The sequence below is a fragment of the Osmerus mordax genome, chromosome 2 (genome assembly GCF_038355195.1).
Source record: "Osmerus mordax isolate fOsmMor3 chromosome 2, fOsmMor3.pri, whole genome shotgun sequence".
In the NCBI taxonomy this organism is placed as follows: domain Eukaryota; kingdom Metazoa; phylum Chordata; class Actinopteri; order Osmeriformes; family Osmeridae; genus Osmerus; species Osmerus mordax.
This window is the reverse complement of record NC_090051.1, coordinates 6,178,461-6,199,220: the sequence shown is the minus strand read 5'-3', so window position 1 is coordinate 6,199,220 and position 20,760 is coordinate 6,178,461. Positions and strand designations below refer to the sequence as shown.

The following is a 20,760-nucleotide window of genomic DNA, read 5'->3' as shown; positions in this document are numbered from 1 at the left end:
CATCCACCGCCGCCAGCAGTTCATCACTCAGTTCTGTGTGCTTGTTATAATTATACTAGATAACTTTTCCAGAGGTATCTCTGCTATGAGTTAGTGCAAACCGCTAAATTGATATTAGGCTACTCGGTGTAGAATGATGGTATTTTGGTGAAATGGTAGCTATGTGTTAGAAGTAGCCTGGTTGGAGAGCTCACTGTCTGCTGTGTCTGGTGTCCATTTTTACTGTTACAGCTCAGGGGAACATTTCATTTAAGTGCATCTGTAGGTTTCACTCATTGAACAAATAAATTCTAATTCTATACGGTTTTGTTCGGCTTGACATAGCGTCCATTATCTGGGTCGGAGGTAGGCACTAGGCAGCGAGGGGCGGAGCTTCAGCTCCTTCAGGCGACACGCCCCCCCAGTCTCAAGCAGAGAAGACTGCTGATTTTTTCACGATTTCAAAGACTAATTTAACATACCTGTAGGTGTTATTTTTTCATTCGAATTTGGATGGGTAGTTAATAACACATTATTCTGTGGTGTGGCAAACTTAAAACTCGTTTCCAGGTCCACTTTACAGGATCTTTAATATGCTCATGTTAACAACAAACCAGTATGTTCAGTGCACCCCTGTTCTGTCAATTGTCTTCACCTGTGTCTTGTTGAGTGGCTTCAGTTCTCATTAGTGTTATTGGTTGTCACCTGTGTCTAGTTTGGTTCTGTATTCAAGTCCCTGTTTTGTGTCCGCTCAGTCGTCGTTTCTGTTTCTAGGTCTTGCTGTAGGCCTATGTCAGTAACTCTGCTGTGTTCTTGTTTCGTCTAAAGTAAAGTCCTGTGTTCCTTTCATCCTGCTTTTTGTTTAAGTTTAATATCCTGTTTTTGTTTTATTTATTTTTTTGTTTATTTATGAAGTGGTTTTAGGTTATTTTCCTGTAAATGTATTGTATGTTTGTGTATTTATTTTCTCTATATTTGATTTCTCTGTAGTATGTTGCTGGTCCTGAGTACACACTTTGTTCTCGTGTCAACATGTTTAGAATGACCAATAAATACGTTCAGAATGACATACGTTATGTATGGCTAACCAATTTAAAGCAGGGGGGTATTCGTCGTAGCTCGCTAAGCGGTTTAGCGAGCTAATTTTCAGGCTAAGATTAAAAAAAACGTCCCTCTTTTTGGTTCGTGGAAGCAACTTTCGATAAATCACCATAGTAACATCAATTAGCACTAACCTGCTCCAGAGCAGGCTAACGTAAGTGTAGCTGGATAAGCTTGCCACACCCCCGGAAAATAACATGGCAGCTCCCTTTTTGAGAGACCCAGTTGACCAAGGAGCTATATTTTAGTTCGATTAGCTTTCCATACCAATAGAGTTCTTAGCGATTGCCAAGATCCTTTATTTCACACGGATGGGCCCGGGAAATCCAGAATTGTGACATTAGTTTTGTTTCCCTATTCAGAAGCCATAAGCTCCATGGTGTGTGATGTCTCTTGAGCAAGGTTGTGCAAGTCAGACACTGATGTGTTGGACTATCCCCATGACTGTTCATCAGACACACAGCTGATTCTGGTGTCTCATAGTATAATGTATTTTTGTTGCTTGCTTTTTTCCACAGGTACACCCTTGCACTTGTTGAGGTTCATGTTGTTTAATTGTTTAACTGTAACTTGTTCAACTACATGCTCTTGTGGTTCTGTCCTTTGGGACTTATTTAGTTTTCACAATGTATGCTTCATGTTTTGGGCTACCCGCAATGTTTGGGGCATCTCCTTGTTATGATCAGTGACCTATGCACTTTTGTAAAGCTCTCTCTTGGAAGTCGCTTTGGATAAAAGCTTCTGCTAAATGCATAAATGTAAGATGTAAATGTCATAGCCTTGGAAGTGTTAAAGTTTTACAGCAAAGAGAAGTCTGTATTCTACAGTGTAGTAGATGCACTGCTTCCCTAAGGCTGAAAACTTGACATGACCTCATTCAAATTGTAGAGTTCATAAGAACAGAAGACATTAAATTTGCCTGCCAAGATGGACATTTTGGCAGTCCTTTCATATGTGTATATCCATAACATATACACATAACGGGACATCTTAAATGAAAATGGCTGAGTCAATATTTTTTTAAAGGCTATCTTCTCAGTGTCCCAGTGGCTCACTGGGTAAGAGCACATACTGAGCAGGCTGACACATTGGGATCAAATATGGCCATTTCCTGCACCTCTGTCCTTGCTTTCATGTCTCTCTCCAAAGCAAATCAAATGTATTTGTATAGCCCTTTTTACACGCAAGCATGTCACAAAGGGCTTCACATATGCCCATAGAACTGCCCCTCAACCAACCTAAACACTCAAGGAAGACAAGGAAAAACTCCCAAAAAACTCTCAACAGGAGAAAAAAATGGAAGAAACCTTGGGAGGAGAAATTCAGAGAGGGATCCCCTCCTCCAGAGATGGTTGGTGAGAGAGGGGAGCAGAACACAGCCTAAACATAGTCATACAGTGTCGGTGGGTTTTTAAAACACCAAAATCCATTGTTCAACTTTATAGATCCGGGAGACTCGCGACCAGGTCCAGCGTCGGCTGACCGACGACCAGGCAGGTGCTGACAACTCAAACCCCACCACAAGGGATGTGTGTGGGGGGGGGGCAGAGAGAGGAGAGCAGGGATTAGAGAATGCCAGGAGCAGCTAACAGTTACAGTCATAATAGAATGAGATCCCCACCGGTCAAGTGTGGACTGGTGCAGCAATTTAACAGAGCAAAAAAGGGGAATTTGATGCAACCCCACACACCAAGACAGCCCCCCCCATTTGGAACATGAAATCTGTTCCAGGGGAAGAGAACTCTAAAATAAGTTATACTTATAGAATAAGGATGGAAGCAACCCGTCCCCCGTTGCCTCCAACTAGTAACATACTTACCTTTAACAGTCGTAGAATTGACTAAACAATAACGTTTTTAACCTAATTTTAAATGTCGAAACAGTATCAGACTCCTTAATTGAGACGGGTAATTTGTTCCAGAGAAGAGGTGCTCTATATGAGAACGCCCAAATGTCTTATCAATACATAAAGCACAAAAGGGCCCCAATAATATACAGCTTCCCAAAATATCCATAATTAAACTAAAAAACAGTTTAATTTATTGGGTGTCACCTACCACAATATTACACCTATGGGTTATTTAGGTTACAATCAGTACACAAACTTCAAGGATTTCATAATTCAAATGATTATTATTGCAAAGCCATTCCAACTCATCATGGGAAACATTACATTACATTTAGTCATTTAGCAGAGGCTCTTATCCAAAGCGACTTACAGTAAGTACAGGGACATTCCCCCGAGGCAAGTAGGGGGGAGTGCCTTGCCCAAGGACACAACGTCTTTTGGCACGAACCGGCAACATTCTGATTAATAGTCTGATTCCCTAACCACTCAGCCATCTGACTTCTGGAAAATGAAACCTTACAATTACCTGATTTGGGAAGTGAGATTCACCAGTTGCCAAAGCGATCTTGCCCTGGTTTCATCATTCTGGTTTGTTGTTAAACCACCCCAACCGGCTTATTGCTGGTATAAATGGGATGGAAATATCAGTCTTAAATGAACTGCAAACAACAGCACCAGCTACAGCACCATGCTCTGTAAGGTAGGTTTTTTTTAGAAGTATCCTGAAAAAAATCTTATGTTTTAGATCTGCATGAATTGAAAAGAAAGCCTGAACTGTTTAAGTAAATTAATTCTTGTGGTATCTTTAACCCTTGTGCTGCCTTCGGGTCACATGACCCAAAGGTTTATAACGAACCATCGTTGTGTTTACCCAATTTTACCCAATACAAAAACAAATAAAAATAATTTTCTTTTAACCTTTGCAATGTGGGGGGTCTGAGAGAGCCCAACGGTTAAAAGAAACTGCTTCACTTTGTTTTTGTATGCGGTATAGTTGTCGCAATACGACGGTGGGTCACAATGACCCGAAGATAACACAAGGGTTAAAATGTACCTTTTTGTGATGCTGTATGAGACAGGATGCTATTGTTGCCCTTGGGATCAACCACTGTAATACTGCTAGAACTGCAATTCTAGTCCTACTTGGTTATTTAAATCTACTTAAATTAAGTTCAAGTATTTTATTGTCAGATGCACAGAACAACACAGGGTCAGACTGGGCACTGAAATTATTAGGACAAGACAATGCAAAGCAACCTGGTATAATATAACATATAAGTACACAGAACATAGATTATATCTATGATAAGCTAAAATATAGCAAACCTCCTAATATACAAATAATATACAATATTCAATACAGTATACTAAACCTCTAAATACACATAATACACATAATATCTATACCAACCTTATAAACCTATACTAACCTAAGACAAATGAATTACATATTGTTCATTACTTTGGATAAAATAGTCTTGGAGATGAAAAAATGCAAATCTGAATGGAAATAAAGGAATGTTATCTTGCCCTTCTAGAAAGTGACAGAGAGTTTTGGAGCGGCTATCTTTGGCCTGAGCCCGGCCCATCTGACTGACAGGGTGGTTAGGAGGAGTAAGAGGATGATGCTGGACACTCTTGGGGTAGGACTGCTGGGAACAAGAACAGATGTCTTCAACAAGGCTCTCCAGTTCAGCCAGGTAAGTTAGGTTCTTAATGCATTAAGCAGCTGTGTGGTATAAGCACTCACACCATGAACACGTGTTCTTATGACAGTTTTCAACTTAAAGCGAAAAATGTGTGTGACGCTGTGTCGCAAAAGTTTATCAATGTTGAGTTTTAGAAGAAATTTAGGGCAAGAGTTTTGTAGCTGTCTGTGTGAGTGCCCGCACCCATCTGCTGCAATGAATTAACTTCATGGATCTCTGACTCGGAATCTGAGCTTCAGGGACGCTCGACAATAGACAACATTTAGCGTGTCAGGCATTTTAAAATTGTTTATGTGATGTGTTCCTATCGTATTCAAAATAATTTTACAAATAAGGTTTGTTATGTAACTGTATACACACTCAAATTACTCATACATTGTTTGTTTGTTGTTCAATGCTCTTTGTGGTATCTGTTTGTAGTGGTACAAGTCAACGGAGAGAAGCAGTGTCTGGGGAAGATCAGGCTTGGCTCTCCCATCACAGTATGCTGCCTTTGTCAACGGTATAGCGGTAGGTTCAGATAATTGTATAAATTGTATACTATGGATTGTTTGCTTGCTGATAATTAGTTGGGGGACTCAAATATGGGAGTCAGGTGGCTGAGCGGTGAGGGAATCGGGCTAGTAATCCGAAGGTTGTCAGTTCGATTCCCGGTCATGCCAACTGACGTTGTGTCCTTGGGAAAGGCACTTCACCCTACTTGCCTCGGGGGAATGTCCCTGTACTTACTGTAAGTCGCTCTGGATAAGAGCGTCTGCTAAATGACTAAATGTAAATGTAAATAGTGCTAGCAAAAGTGGGCTTAGGTTTCCAACAAACACAACTGTGGTTGGACCTCAAAATTCTCTCTACCCCCAGGTGCACTCTATGGACTTTGATGACACATGGCACCCTGCCACCCACCCCTCAGGGGCCGTGCTCCCTGCCATCCTGGCCCTGGCGGAGACCATGCCCACCCCACCCTCCGGCCTGGACCTTCTCCTGGCCTTCAATGTGGGCATTGAGGTGCAGGGACGTTTGATGAGGTTCTCCAGGGAAGCTAGTGACATCCCCAGCAGGTGAAGGGTTCATTTTGGACGTGTTTGCAATGGAAACATCTTTGATATTTGATCTCAGATCAACCTTTCTCTAATTAATCAGATTTCACTCTTTTTATTGTATTGGACACAGATAAAACCTAAACTGGAACTTGTAACTTAAGAGCCCCTATCCCCCCCCAACACAGGTTCCACCCTCCAGCTGTGGTGGGTGTACTGGGCAGTGCTGCAGCTGCTGCCAAGCTCCTGAGCCTGTCCCCAGCCCAGTGTGTTCACGCCCTGGCTATAGCTGCCTCTTATGCTGGGGCCCCCATGGCCAACGCAGCCACACAGACCAAACCCCTCCACATCGGCAACACTGCCCGGAGAGGCCTGGAGGCTGCCCAGATGGCCCGGCTGGGGCTGGAGGGAAACCCAGCCATCCTGGACCTGGAGTCCGGTTTTGGTGTATTCTATACAGACTACAGCCCCAAAGAGCTTGTCGGGGCTACCATAGGTGGATTCAGATGGCTTCTAGAGGACCAGGACGTGGCCATCAAGCGATTCCCAGCTCACCTGGGGATGCACTGGGTGGTAGATGCCGCGCTGGCTGCCCTGGCTAAGCTGAACGCTGCTGGTGGGCAAAGCGGACGAGGAGAAGGACTGGAGCCCAGCAAGATCAGGAGGGTGACTCTAAGAGTGCCTCCCTCAAGGTACGTGGACCGGGCCTTCCCAGCCACGGAGCACCAGGCCAGGCACTCCTTCCAGTTCAACGCTTGCTCAGCCCTGCTAGACAATCAGGTGACGGTGGACTCTTTCAGCACGGCCCAGATAGAGAGGCCCCTCCTCAAGGAGCTGTTGGCCAGGGTCAGGGTAGAGAACCCCCAGGACAACCACCCCAGCTTTGACAGGATGTACTGTGAGGTTGTTATAGAGACGGAGCAGGGGGAGAGTTATGGCGCCAGGTGCAATACCTTTTACGGCCACTGGAGAAAGCCGCTCAATCAGAAGGACTTGGAGAGTAAATTCAGAGCCAATGCCTCATCTGTGCTGCCTCAGGAAGGAGTAGAGGGGCTGCTGGATCTGATAGGGAATATAGAGAGCCAGCCTGACTGCTCGGTGCTGGGGTCCTACCTGCAGGTAAGCAGCAGGAGTATTGTGAGGGAGCTGCAGAGCATCCCGTCACTAAGGTGAACAGACACAGACATTAATATTGACTGTGTAGGCTTTTATTTTTAAGTACCATACTAATCTCTCTTTGAGATCTGCTTCCTGGGGGCGTTGTCACAGAGGTGCACATGTGAACATCAAACGAAGGCTCCTTTAGGAGCATTCGACAGAATTGTGGGGGGTTGGGAGAATGGGTCAGGTTGGTTGCAACCCCTGCTGTTGGGATTGGCTGTACCTGCAAGATTGCCTTATCTGCCAGCCTTCTATATGTTTGGTGGTTGGAACCTTGTTTGTGAGATGGTGATTGTGCGTGATTAAAGAGGAAGAGCTTTGAAGACATCTGTTTGACTGTGACTTCTCATTCTACACCATACTTGAACCCAGATCCTGCCGGTCTCGCTATCCTGTAAGGGTTCACCACCTTAAAAACTCAAAGGTTTTAAGGGTGGGGCAAACGGATAATGTAAACATAGTGTAATGTACAAAAAAAAATCCAGTCTTCTCAGCAAACAATGTTTATATGCCACACATAGAAATTAGGGAACCAAGTTTGACTTTTATTCTACAAATGTATGGTTTCTTTCAGTTTACAAACTATGCACATGCTATTATACAGCAAAAGATGTATTGTCATTCTACTTGATTGTTTTTCTTAAGATTGTGTTTGTGATAAACTCTTCACCACAAACACAATTATTTTTTATTTTATTTTACGTGCTTCATACCAATAACAAAAAAGGGATAATCCAGAAAGGAAACCGCCCCTCCAGGCAATTTAAACGTAGTCATTTTAAAATCATCGAAAATATGACAATACACTAAATACACACAATACAATAAAAATGAAAATAAAATCACTTTGATTTAATGTCCTCAGTGCAGTAAAACAATGTGAAAGGTAGAAGACCCAAGTTTTGTGGTTGTAGAGAGTACTTCTCCTCAAACTTCTGTGTACGAGGATTTGATTCATGACAAAGTTATCAGGGGTTTTCCAATTCTTTGGTACGAAGCAAAGACACCATCCACAAACAGAAAGCATTTATTGTTATAGGCACACATACAGGAGAAGCTACATCTTCTATAGGCTTGGAGACTCATGATCAGATCATACTGACATCTGTCAGGGCTCTCAGGCAAGCTTCAGCACATCCTGCACCATAGCTCCAATACCATCAAAGATCTCATGGAGGGGGGCCTTGCACATGAAGGCACAGGTGGTGACCAGCTTGTTTTTCTCATCCACGTGGGTCTCACTGACACTCTTACTCACGTGCTTACAGCCCAGCTGAGTGATCGCCTCTGCAGTGCCTGGGACATCTGGGGACCTGCGAAGTGCAAATGCAACATTGTGAATAACACTTAGGACATAATTAAAGACAGGAGGAACGATGCGTTTAGGGGCCTGGTTCCCCAATAACGATGGTCATACAATGCACGCAAGGCTGCATGCACACACAACATTTATTTTTCACGTTGGAGGTAAGTCTGTCTTCCAAACCAGAGCATACTGCCATTGCTAGAAAGTGCATCATAAGTCCATTGTTAGAGGTGCTGTCCAAAGATGGTGGAATATTATTCCACCATCCATAGTACCGTATTTGCATATGTAATACATAGCTGAAGGTTTGTCCATCAGAGTAAGCTTGCTAATATGATATCAACTGGGAGAAATCCTTAATCTCGCAAATTAATATGAAAACATTGTTTACAATTGCTTGAGGATTCATTTGAAAGAAAAAAAAACATGAAATTGGGCTGAAGTGCATTGATTTACAGTTTCTCTCAAATGCTTTGGTACAATTCTCAAATAATGAGTATTTTCAAAACAACGTGCAAACCTCCAAACCACTGGGAAAATATTCACAACAGATTTGTTACAAAACAAAGTGATTACGCAACAAGTGGGTTTTCCATCATTTCTTAAAACTATATCCACAGACTGTGAGTTCTTGATGTCTAAGGTAAGACGGTTCCAAGGTGGGATTTTGGACCATCTGAAGCCGAGACACAGAAGAGCAACACGGTGTGGTGAACAGTGAGTTTCAGTAATCAACATGGGAGGAGAAAAAAGGCACGATGATTATTTCCAAGTTTTGAAAGGATAAAATCGATTAGATTTTCTGAATTGAAAGAAACCCGATTGAGTCACATGTAAAGCAAATGGTCCAAAATTCATGTTGGTCGAAGAGTACTCTCAGGTTTTTTGAGATTCTCTTGACATTACCGCTAAAGGACCAATACACTGCAGAGTTATGTCAGAGAAGCTCTCATTGCCTTTAATAAGGACTTCTGTTTTGTCAGGGTTAGGCTGAAGGAAGTTGTTTGACATCCAGTCCTTGATAGCTGTTAAGCAGTCTTGCAAGGTGGAGAGCTTAGTAGGGTCATTCGGTTTAAAGTACAGTTGTGTGTCGTCAGCATAACAATGATAAGAAATACACTTGAAACAACTGATTAACATACCAAGCAGAAGCATGAAAACAATAGGACAGAGGACTGAAACCTGAGGAACAACACAAGTCAACAGAGCAGGTGAAGAGACATCATTGTTGACAACCACAGAAAAAGTCCTGTCTGACAAGGTACAATAGTCTACAATTTGCGCAATTACCAATTGAATATATCTTGCTGATTAAAGCTGACTTATATTTCTTAGTTTAATAGTCATACTCTCCAAAACATGTATGAATTGTTTCATTGTGCAAGTCATCACATGCACAATAGGCCATACTGACAAAATCTGTCCAGAATACACCATGAATATAATTTCAGTATTTTCTTTTTCTGTTAATTGATGCATTTTTGTATTACATTGCGCTGTCATTTTTCTTTTTACTGTGGCGTAAGAGTTACTTTACATAAGTAAAAATACCGCAATAATTTCCAAGGAAATGTGAGTGTAATGTGTAATATACAATCTTGTACTGTTGAAATCGGAATAGTTTGATTCACAATAGCATTCAGTTAGCTAGACAAATAGAACATTCTATTAAGGTAAACATGTCAATAAAAAATGGTATAAGACTAAAATGTGGATATAAGAAACCTTTCCATGGTCGAATATCATACTGATAAAACATCTAAACATGTGGACCACCATTGTTCACATGTTCATTTTGAGGGAATTCACATTAGACAATAACTTTCTTTTGAAGCATGAGTAAAATGTTTTGGGTGAGTTATGACCTTTTGCAGGTAAGCCATGGTGTTGAGCAGTACCATATCAGCCATTCTGACAAATGCATCTAGAGCTTTGAGAATGTTATCATTGTTTTAAGAAATGAACCAAAGCAATTGAGAAAAACTGTAAAGTTTGCATTATTTTTCACCTGCTTGGGCGGTAGAATGCAAAATCAGCAACGAGCATGTTAGGATGGACTAATAACTGGTCTGCAGCGGTCATTATTTTATGATTTTGGGTGAACCAGATTCTTATTTCAGTGATGCAATCAGTAACGTAAGTGGGCGGGAGAGTGGACGAGGGTAGAAAGGTAGTAGAAAGGTAGAGCTGGGTGTCATCAGCATAACAGTGAAAGTGAATGTTGAATTTGCAAAAGATATTGCCAAGGGGAAGGAGGTAAATTATGAAGAGTAGGGGCCCGAGGACAGAGCCCTGGGGCACACCTGAAGTGACAGAGGAGGGAGTGGATTTAAAACTCTTGAGTTGAATGAACTTGATAATGATTGTACAATGCACGTAGTGCTTTGATAAACAGGGTGTGGATCTACAGTATATCTAAATATATATATAAAATGTGCCTGTATTGCTCTGTACAGCCAATTTCCAAGATTTGTTTAATCCAGGCATAAGCAAGATTGTTCTTATGAACATTCTAATCAAGAGACTCTATGCAAGTGTTCAGTCTGTGTGAGACACAGCCACACGCTGGATGCCCACAAGGACTTCCCGCCCAACTTCCCGCCCACAGTAACATGAGCACAGGGGGAGAGGGAGCTTGGTATTAGTGTCAAACATAAGTGTTTGTATCCCCCGACCCCTTTTCCTACACTGTGAAGCACATTGTGTTGCCTCCTGGTATGAAATACACTATAGAAATAAAGTTTGATTTGATAAATTGGACGTCCACTACTTAATACTACACCGCGGCATATATATCCTTGCATCCTTGCCATCAACTAATGATGGACAGCGATCCTTGGTTTATGTAGTGATAACACACCTCTCGTCCTTCTCATGGCCGACAGTGACCTCACAGCCTGGGAAGACCTTGGCGGCCAGCACTGGTGAGATACAGCACAGGCCGATGGGTTTTCCCTCAGCATGGAACTCCTGCATGGTGGCCTTCACCTGGTCGTTCACAGTGCAGTCCTTCCCCTGCACGGCCCAGCTGCACAGGTTCTTAGCTGCTCCAAAGCCACCTGCACACGAGGGCACATCATTATGATTAAGGCATCATGTTATAAATGATGTGCAGGGGAGACCCCAAAAAAAGTAGGAAAGCAAACAGTTGGTGGGTGAAAGCAAACAGTTGGTGGGTTGTAGACATTGGTCTACTGCCCTTCAGCATGGGAACCCAACCTCTACCCGTTTTCAGTCCAACAAAAACCGACTTGTCACAATTGTTTATAGAATGAACCTCTGTGTTGCAGAGGTTCTTTAAAACAACGTTTGCATGATGAGTAGGGTGAGAAGTGCAGGCCGAACCCATTTAGACATTTAAGCCTGGGTTGGGTATTTCAGTGGCATGAATCAGGGACGTCATCAGCCATCTTTTCCAGGGCTGCAACCCCGTCCCTTTTGAGTGTAGCCCAAATGTCATTTTAATATCTCAACAAGAAAAAACGAGAAACAAGAAAGTGTGATGTTTGAGTTTTCCTAAAATGCAATAACAGTCTGTCAAAATAAATGTAGTGTCTCTAGCATGTCAGTGAACGTCTCTAAAAACTAACTCTGAGGGGGTGTGGGTCTGACAGTTTGGGCGGACAGTCAGTGACAGCAGGAGGAGAGTCAGCGGGAAGAGACTAGAGGAGAAATGGCAGAACGTAGGCAAAAACAATTTGGTATTTTTGGACTTTTCCAAAACAGGAGTAAAGATAAGAATCTATCTTATAAAGAAACTTTTTAAATTGCCAGTTGATTTACGATATAATCGGATGTGGAACCTACAGTGATGATAAGTCTAATGTAATGTTTATATTAGCCTCAAGCTCAAAAAACAGTGGGCCTATTTTGCGCTCAAATTAATGCAATAGGCCTATGCTTTGCCCGCATTTATGTCCCTAGCTGAGGTCAAATTGCGCCTACGCAAGGTCCAATGTTAACAGGGCTGTCAACTCTCACGCATTTCAACCAGTTCACACGCTCTCACGCCACATCTTGCATTTCTCACGCTGAAAAGTGTGAGATCTACCAAAGAAAATTGGTAGGCCCCACCAAATCTCACTCCAAGGTTTTGGGAAAAGTTGGCCGCCTTATGTGAAGTTGGGGCTAAGCCCCGAATGTTAACAATGTCTGTCTACGGCCCTGGCGTGAATGCTGTGGACACAAATTAGTCAATACTGACACATTTCACAAGCCTGATCTGCGAAAGACTACTCTCTGAGTTATGTGTAAGAACGAACCTGGGAATATGATGGCATCGTGCTCCTTCACACTGAGTTCCGAAAGGTCTTTTATCTCTCCGCGTGCCAGCCTCGCGCTCTCTACTAACACATTTCGTTTCTCCTCAGTGGGCGCACCCTTCAGGTGGTCCACAACGTGCATCTGATCCACATTTGGAGCGAACATCTTTACCTGAAGTCACAGAGACATAAGTGCCAAAAGAAAATAATGGTACAGCAACGTCCTTACCCATTGTCATTCTGTGTCCTACATAGGTAGCCTATAATAATTGTCCAAATAATAACATTTAAAAACAAATCTGCTTTCTTAAAATAAATTACCAAATAATTTCACATTAAATCAAACCATTTTTGTTTCAACCAAGAACGTATAATAGGGGATAATATATGGTGCTTAAGCGAAAGTAGAACTTACACTTGCACCAAATCTACTGAGGTGGACCAAAACAGCGGACGCTTCGTGTATTTCAGTGCCGTCATAAACTCCGCAGCCGGCCAGCACTACAGCAACGCGTTTCCCCATTTTTTCTGGTAACTTTACCACGATTCCTGAAAGAACCTTCCTGAAATACTTTTTATATCGTTGCAGAGGTGAGGGGCAATGCAACGTGAAGTTCGCCGCAATAAGAATGTGATTTCCGGATGACTTTGTGTGTGTGTGTGGGGGGGGGGGGGGGGGGGGGGTAAATTCAAAATAAAAGTCAAGACACGAACTGTATTTTTGAAATATTTAATATATATTGCACAATATAAAACAGTAACTGTAGTGCAACGGATAAGTCCAACAGAGACGTGGATAATGTGCATGTGCAATGTCGATGCTTTTGCAGACTGAGTAGGCTATTTATTCAAGTGTGCAACACATACACTTGTTTACATGCTCTTGTGGTTCTTCCCTTTGGCATTTATTTTGGTTGTTCACAATATGTGCTTCATGTTTTGGCTACCCGCAATGTTTTTGGGGCTATCTTGTTGTTATTATCAGTGACCTATGCACTTTTGAAAAAGCATCTGCTAAATGAATACATTTAAATGTAAATACCCAGGTATATTAGTACATATTCTGATAGCTCTCACCTTCCTGAATCCATTTCACCCCCAATGTAATGGGACACATTAATTATACTAAATATTAAATTGTATTAAATGAAATGCATTATTATTTCATTCAAAAAAACGAATGAGAGTGCAATCCACATTTAGATGAATTAAAAAGCTGCGCTGCGCAGTAACCTCATTGAAATTTGTTTTTTGCAGGTTGGGATGTCTGACATTCTCTTGTGATTGATCGCGGATCTCGTTCGCGAACCAATCAGTGAACTATCTTGATGAACGGTTTCAAAAGATTCAAGTCTCTGAAAGGAATAAAAACGCCCATCACTAATTGCCTCGTAAATTAACTTTATTAATATGTTTTAGCACGTCTCATGCCATGCTCTTGTTCTGAAGAGGAATTGGCAAAGCCGGAAATGCTATTGATGCTATCGATTCCAGTTTCACTGTTCCACCCTAAGACGTATGTACAGTAGACACAGCAAGCCTGCTCTCTGTAAAGATGGCGTCCCCATTCATTTCTATGGAAAGTGCTGATCAGCGCTCGAGTGGCGCAGTGAGGCAAGCGAGAGAGCGAAACAGACCGCGCCATCTTTCCAGTTCCGGCTCGTCCAGTCTTGCGCAGAACAGTGGCTCGAATTGCTCCTAGCTCCGAGACTCGTGCAACTAGCTGTACAGGAATCTGTCATTGCAGAGAAGGACGCACCTGGAAATGTCTTGTCTTGGCTCATTCCAAAGTAACTTTTGAATATCTAATGATGGCTAAAATGTTTAACTTATTGCAATGCATGATCCAATAAACTAAATGTCCCTTTGTTTCAGAAAACCTGTGTACATTTATGAGATCTATGGCCGTTTTGATGTTAGAAACCTGCAATCCTATATTGAATGTGATCTGTATTTTAGAGAACTTCACAATGTCAAGTCAGACATGATATAGTAAACTGCAAAATACCTTGTGAGTGGGTCAGTAGCCCTACATAACTTTTTTTCTGTAACTTTATAACCAACATTTCCCAAAACATTGATAAAACTTCCTGCCTATATTCCAGCTATCGGTCTTTGTGCATTACCTTTGAAAACTTTGCACATTCTAGAGATAAAAGTTTGATTAATTATAATTAATAGATGCTTATGCAAAACTATTACTTAGTGTGATTGTGGTCTTATTGGTTGCACTGGCTGTGTATGCCAATCAGTTATCCGGTCATCTTCATTTAAGAGGAGACTTATGAAGTTATGCATTTTGTTTGACAGTTATAAATATCCAAGAAATAGGATGCAAACATAGCATTTATTGCTTTAAAAAACAATGTAAGGGTATTAGCCTAATACAACAAACATTTGTGAACTGATAAGGAGTATTCTAATGATCAGATTACTAGAGTATTTGTAATGCAGGTATTGGGACAATATATGTGGGCATCTGGATTTGGCCAGTTTATGTAAACCTGGTCCATAATTGGGATGAGATTTCCAAATTCCAGAGTTATGATGTCTGGAGTCTCTTGCACTTATCTGAAGCTTTCTCATGCTTGTTCTCCATCTTTGCAATGCGGGACCCAAACTGCATGGCTCTCTTTGGCAGTACTGCAGAGTCCCCAAGGCCCAGCACTTTGGCAGTCAATCTCAGTAGCAATTTTTCTCCTACACCGCGAGGCATGGACAAATCAGCCTTCTCCCATACAGGCAAGGCATTCAAGTAACTCACCACATCCTCATCCAAGTAGGGAAACCTGGGATATAAGTAATACATTTACAAGACAGAATAGGCTCAAAACAGCAAGCAACAGGCAGGGAAATAAGATAGTTCACAATAATTAACCAATGTGTAAATAGATTAAATTCCCTGCACTCACCTAGCCTCTTTTCCATGGTCACTTATGATTCTGTCATCACGTCCCAGATTCCTCGACGAAATTCTGGCCAGGTCCATAGCAAGCTCCTGAATCAGACCTGCATGTCCATTATTCTTAAAACACACTCTGTGTCTGGAGTAACCTGCCAGCTGCTCATCTGCTCCTATACCCGTCAAAACAACCTACAGTCACGACGCAGTGGAAAAGAACATCAGTAGTTATGGACGGTGTCTGTACATTCCTTTTGTCAGTTCACCCTCAGAGTTGGGTCATCAATTTTTTTTTACTATCGGAGATATATAGTTATGGTTGGAAAAAGTTTGGGGTGTTATTCATGTATACAAGATTCTAGTTAACCTTTGCAGATGACGTAAAACACCTCTCATCGATGCCTTCGGCTATCAAGCCTGTTCCTCTGGCTGCAAACCACACTGCACATCCAATACTGTCATCAAGGACTGTATCAAGTGGGTGCACCAAATGACAAATGCGCTCCTGACGGATTTTTTTCAGCTCCTCTTGAGTTACGTTGATTTCAACAAAATTCCATTTTCTATCTGGAGCAAGTTCCTGAAGCTCTTTTAGGCCTAATCTTCCAGTGATCCTGTCTGGGACATCAAATTCATTTTGGGTACAGGAAGCAGTTCCATCCCTAGGCTTCAAATTATGTGTATTGGTTTTCTTTGTATATTCCAGCATTTTTGGCTTCTGCATTTTGAATGCTACATTAAGGAGATCAATTGGTTGTTGAGCTGGAATATGGCGGTGAGCCAGGGTTGCCAGAATCATTGAATCAATCCCCCCAGAAAAAAGGACAGCAACTGCTGCTTGGTCACTATCGGGTGATGCACTCACTTGAAGTTCAGAGGGCAGACACTGCACCCTTTTTCGGACTGCTTCACTTAGCACATCAATAAGACTGTTCACATGCAACCTCTTCCCTTCACAGGTTAACATCACTTCCAAATCCTTAACAGATGCCTGGGAAAAGGAACTAGATTCTACTACATCCGAGCACTGAGGTATTGACACATTAAGTGGGACTACTGGTGATTTAAGCATGTGACCTGATTGGCTTATCACTACAGCAGTATGGCTAGGAAACCCCTCCTTAAGTTCCTGACTAGCAGACAATAGATGCATTCCTTGGGGAACCCATGGATAAACCTCAAAAATCAATGAGCCAGACTCAGCAAATGCCTTCACATCAATCCTATACAAACCAGCAGCTGGAACTTCCTGCCATTGTGGTTTATCAAAATTAGTAGGATACGATCCCACAGATGTTAAGGTAAAGTGGCTTTTGTCTGCATCAAATTGCCAAAGCAAGCTTCGTCTGCCAAAGAAGTCTCTCCCAAACCAAAGATAGTCTCCAGCTTGTTGGTAATATACAAAAGCCCATGGTCCTTGAACATTGCATAGGACAGACAGAATTTCATTGGCACTGTTGCAAGTTGAAAGATGATGACATAAAACGTCGGTATCATTTTCTTGTGGTTTCACTGGAAGTCCTCCAAAAACTTCCCCATTCCATAGTAGAATATTCCCTTTACCGTCTTGTGCAGGCTGAGGTGTGAGTCTACCCCTCATGTGAAGTACATGAGCAGAGAACAAACAATTAAAGTTCGGATTTGTTGAGGTTTTAGTAACATCACAATTTGAGTTTGGGCCTCGTCTCCTTAATTTTTCATCAATATCCTTCTCAACAAAAATTTGGGTAGGGGACAAGCTAACCACACAACAAATTCCACACATGATGTCCTTTGAAATTCCTTTCTAGAGTATGTTGACTATATATCCAATAGTTCCTTCTTCATGTTGTCCAGTTCATCTGAGGGAGGAGAATTTTCGATGAGAGCAAGATTTTCATAATGGTTGGGAAACCTTGAAAGTACATATGGACCAAGAGTAACATTCAATACTTACGTTTGCATGAACAAAGACATTGTCGTCTGTCTGCCAAGAAGAATATGTTGCTATTAGGCTGTTGACTGTATACCTTCTATAAGAAACACGTTGACAGATATTTATTATATATTAAAATACATTAGTTTACTCTCAAGTATATCAAGTATTAAATAGGATTTACCCTGTTTTTCTTTAGATTGTACAGCTCATCAACAACAATTTTCTGTTCGTTAATCTAGAAATATACAAAGCATTATTCAGTCACGTATGGAGTATTTCAAGACCAACAGTAGTTACAAGACCAATCATGATACCAACCATTCATCCATCAATCCATAATTGCCCCCTTTACAAAAGTGTAGTTTACAAGCAGGGGGGCTTATAAATAATATGTTATAAAATTATTATTAAAGTCTAATTTTAACACGCCATCCAATGGTCTTGACTCTTCAAATACTTGTTTCAAGTAGGCTGTAGGCCTATCATAATAGAACTAGATGCGAAATAATAGCATATGCAAGCTAGTTTGATTCTATAGTAACTCTTGACAGCCACGCGGTTTTACCTTTTTGTTTAGTTCTTCTTTTACCATGGACTCCCGTCCAGCAAAAACGTTTTCTGACTCTGATTGACATTTAGAAGACATTTTAGACGTGTCAATGAGGGTTAGTTGGTGAGATAAAAACTGGCGTAGCCATGCAAATGACTATTCTCGTGTCGTCTTGTCTGGTGTGGTGTTCTTCTTCTTTCTGTTGAGGTTATGGCATTGCACCGATGTGTATGATGATGTATCACCGCCACCTACTGTTCGGGAGTGTGAGACTGGTGGCCTACACGTAAGCTCCCACGATTCACCCCATATACATATATATGTCTATGATTCACCCACCCCTTGCACCTCGGTTTGAGGCCAGATAAGGGAGAAGGGTCCAAGTCTAAGTCTATGGGTGGGGGTCTGGTTCCACCAAATCGGATGTCTTCTGAACGCTATAAAAAACACTAAGGGCGCCTTCTGCCAAGCTGGATGTACTTACATACCCGACCCGTCTATGATTAGGTAAGACTGTAACAGCCGATGATTAAATTTAACAACAAAACCACGTGAGGTACGTCACTGCCTTTAACAAGGAAGTGTTCTGTTGCTTGACAGTTCGGTACAAATGCGTTCTAGAAGTTTCCCGATATGAGCCTCGCGGTGAATATTTTGTGCTCAATTCTTATTGTATGTTTCCAGGACATCGTACATTCCCTGAATATTTACAGAAAGCAAGAATGGCCGGTTCCGTACAGGTATTGGTGCAATATATGTAACTCTGTTTAGCCAAGTTCAGAAAATAATGTGACCGCAAGACTACTACCGCTAACAGCTTGCTAAGAAAACAAAATTACATATCTTTTCGAGGTATTGCCGCATACTGGTTTTTAAGTGTTCAGCTTGTCTTTTGATTCGGCAGGCGGGTCGATCGACGCCCCGAAGCAGATTCCTATTGTGAGGCCCTGTACCCCTTCTGTCCCACTGGCGATAGGGATGGACGCATAGCTTACTTCAGGGACTCGGATGTGATCTCTGTGTTTAGACTTCAAGCCCCAGTGTGGGAGTTCAAATATGGAGACGTGTTGGGGAAAATGGTTTGTATTTTTTAGAGACACATTCTCTCACTCTGTCTGCATCTCTGTCTCTGTCAAACACATTTTTAAACACAATCTCAAAAACACAGTTCTGTTTTTTCATCTCTCAAATTCCCAGCACATCATGCATGATGCCATTGGCTTCAGCAGTGCAGAGACTGAGAGGAACTACACCATGGAGTGGTATGAGCTCTTCCAGTTGGGCAACTGTACCTTCCCTCACCTTTTGCCTGATGTAGCCGCTCCATTTTGGTGTAACCAAGGGGCGGCATGCTTCTTTGAGGGAATGGACGACATCCACTGGTCACAGAATGGCACCTTGGAGAAAGTAGGGGAGATAAAAGGTAAAGTTCAGCTACACTTTATGGGCTGAACGGCATGTTGATACTCACATTCTCACACTGTGATATAGACAGATTGAACAAAAAAAGCTATTCTATCATTCAATTTATGTGGTTTCAACAGACTATTTGTTTGACTTGGATTTATTGCCCATTTCTCCCCATGGATGTGTAATAGAAGGGTGTTACTGTGTATCTTTGGGATTCTCCCACAGGCAGACAGTTCAATGAAATGGCCCAGTGGGTCCAAGATGACAACCAGACAGGGATTTACTACGAGACATGGACGGTGCGTTCCAGTCCTGACTCCAACGCCACAGTGTGGTTCGAGTCCTATGACTGCTCCCAGTTTGTCCACCGCACCTACCGGAAATTAAAGGAGCTGGGGGCCAAGCTGTCCAGCCGGACTCAAACCAATTACACCAAGATCTACCTTTACAGTGGAGAGCCCACCTACCTGGGGAATGACAGCACCATCTTTGGACAGGCCTCTATGAAGAAACTTGCAGCTGATATCCAACAGTTCTACCACCCGTTCAGGCCGCATCAGTCCTATGTGGACTTAACCCTTAGTCTCATGGAGGCCTATAAGAAAGTTGTGATTGACAAGAGTTTCTATCTTTACTATAACTTTGAGTACTGGCACTTACCCATGAAATATCCTTATATTCAAGTAAGTTATGAAGAAGTGCCTTTACCCTAGCTGATGTCATTGGGGTATGTCACTAGGGTATAGGACATGCATGACTAGGGTTGAAGCAGTGTTTCATGAGCTCCATTGTTTTGTTCATGAAGGAAATATGGCTAAGCCATGTTGTAATGTGGAGCTTAAAACTGCACTGAAATACCAGTTCTGCCTAAACTGATGTGCCCACAGTATCATTTCCTCTGTGATCTACTCACATGACTGTTTTTGTACAATTGAAAGTGTTTAAAAATATACACAACATCCTTTTGCAGGTATCTTTTATCTCTACATTACTTTTTAACCAACATTTAACCAACATACCTTTTAAAATGACTAGTAATTAATTTAATGGGAATAAATCTTATGCAAAAGAAAATGAGAATTATAAATAACAATCAATAAACTATATCCAAGATGAATCCTGGTACATCCATCCATATTTATTACAAGATCAAATGTCCAAAGCATGTAGAAGGTTCAGTTGGCTTATTCTGATTCTCAATTTTGTAAGTACACTTAAAACTAGAGAGGATACAATTTCTGGGGAAATTGTAGGGTGTGCTTGCTTGCGTCGGTTGCACAGGGGTCTGTATATTTTATATAAAAATGCATCGGGCCTACTTATTATTTATAAAGATTACATAGATTTAAAAGCATCTTTTTTTTGCTGCTCATTTACAACTCAAAATACGAGTGAAGTGTAGAATGAAATATGATGTCTTCTCATTTCCCCTGCAAGAGGCAGCTGACAGGCTGAATCAAAACGAATACATTTGGCAGACCGGTGTACAAATGGACCTAATCTCTATGACTTAAACGTCCTTTTAAGTTGTTCCTTCTCGTGATATTTTCAGGCATTTAGCCTACTCATATTGCAT

At 41.8% G+C, this 20,760-nt stretch overlaps 5 protein-coding genes across 5 annotated transcripts; 2 read left to right on the top strand and 3 right to left on the bottom strand.

The window, feature by feature from the left end:
* Positions 1-3,617: 3,617 nt before the first annotated feature.
* On the top strand, positions 3,618-7,085 carry acod1 (aconitate decarboxylase 1). Its single transcript, XM_067227554.1, has 5 exons — positions 3,618-3,629; positions 4,468-4,629; positions 5,059-5,148; positions 5,497-5,696; positions 5,864-7,085. Exons 1-5 carry the CDS (start codon positions 3,618-3,620, stop codon positions 6,846-6,848), a joined length of 1,449 nt encoding a protein of 482 aa, XP_067083655.1. The 3' UTR covers positions 6,849-7,085.
* A 762-nt stretch (positions 7,086-7,847) lies between these two features.
* On the bottom strand, positions 7,848-13,029 carry zgc:162944 (uncharacterized protein LOC569993 homolog). Its single transcript, XM_067255991.1, has 4 exons — positions 12,820-13,029; positions 12,405-12,576; positions 11,003-11,201; positions 7,848-8,149 (listed from the first exon to the last, which is right to left on the bottom strand). Exons 1-4 carry the CDS (start codon positions 12,925-12,927, stop codon positions 7,954-7,956), a joined length of 675 nt encoding a protein of 224 aa, XP_067112092.1. The 5' UTR covers positions 12,928-13,029; the 3' UTR covers positions 7,848-7,953.
* A 1,713-nt stretch (positions 13,030-14,742) lies between these two features.
* On the bottom strand, positions 14,743-17,071 carry asnsd1 (asparagine synthetase domain containing 1). The gene is made up of 3 exons (XM_067253967.1): positions 15,674-17,071; positions 15,317-15,498; positions 14,743-15,193 (listed from the first exon to the last, which is right to left on the bottom strand). Exons 1-3 carry the CDS (start codon positions 17,069-17,071, stop codon positions 14,947-14,949), a joined length of 1,827 nt encoding a protein of 608 aa, XP_067110068.1. The 3' UTR covers positions 14,743-14,946.
* LOC136959611 (ASNSD1 upstream open reading frame protein-like) lies at positions 17,014-17,918 on the bottom strand. Its single transcript, XM_067254008.1, has 4 exons — positions 17,790-17,918; positions 17,406-17,459; positions 17,243-17,318; positions 17,014-17,147 (listed from the first exon to the last, which is right to left on the bottom strand). The coding sequence occupies exons 1-4, from the start codon at positions 17,868-17,870 to the stop codon at positions 17,107-17,109; spliced, it is 252 nt and encodes an 83-aa protein (XP_067110109.1). The 5' UTR covers positions 17,871-17,918; the 3' UTR covers positions 17,014-17,106.
* Positions 17,919-18,366: 448 nt separating this feature from the next.
* Positions 18,367-20,398, top strand: cln5 (CLN5 intracellular trafficking protein). The gene is made up of 4 exons (XM_067254000.1): positions 18,367-18,514; positions 18,679-18,853; positions 18,972-19,197; positions 19,410-20,398. The coding sequence occupies exons 1-4, from the start codon at positions 18,408-18,410 to the stop codon at positions 19,895-19,897; spliced, it is 996 nt and encodes a 331-aa protein (XP_067110101.1). The 5' UTR covers positions 18,367-18,407; the 3' UTR covers positions 19,898-20,398.
* Positions 20,399-20,760: the final 362 nt, after the last annotated feature.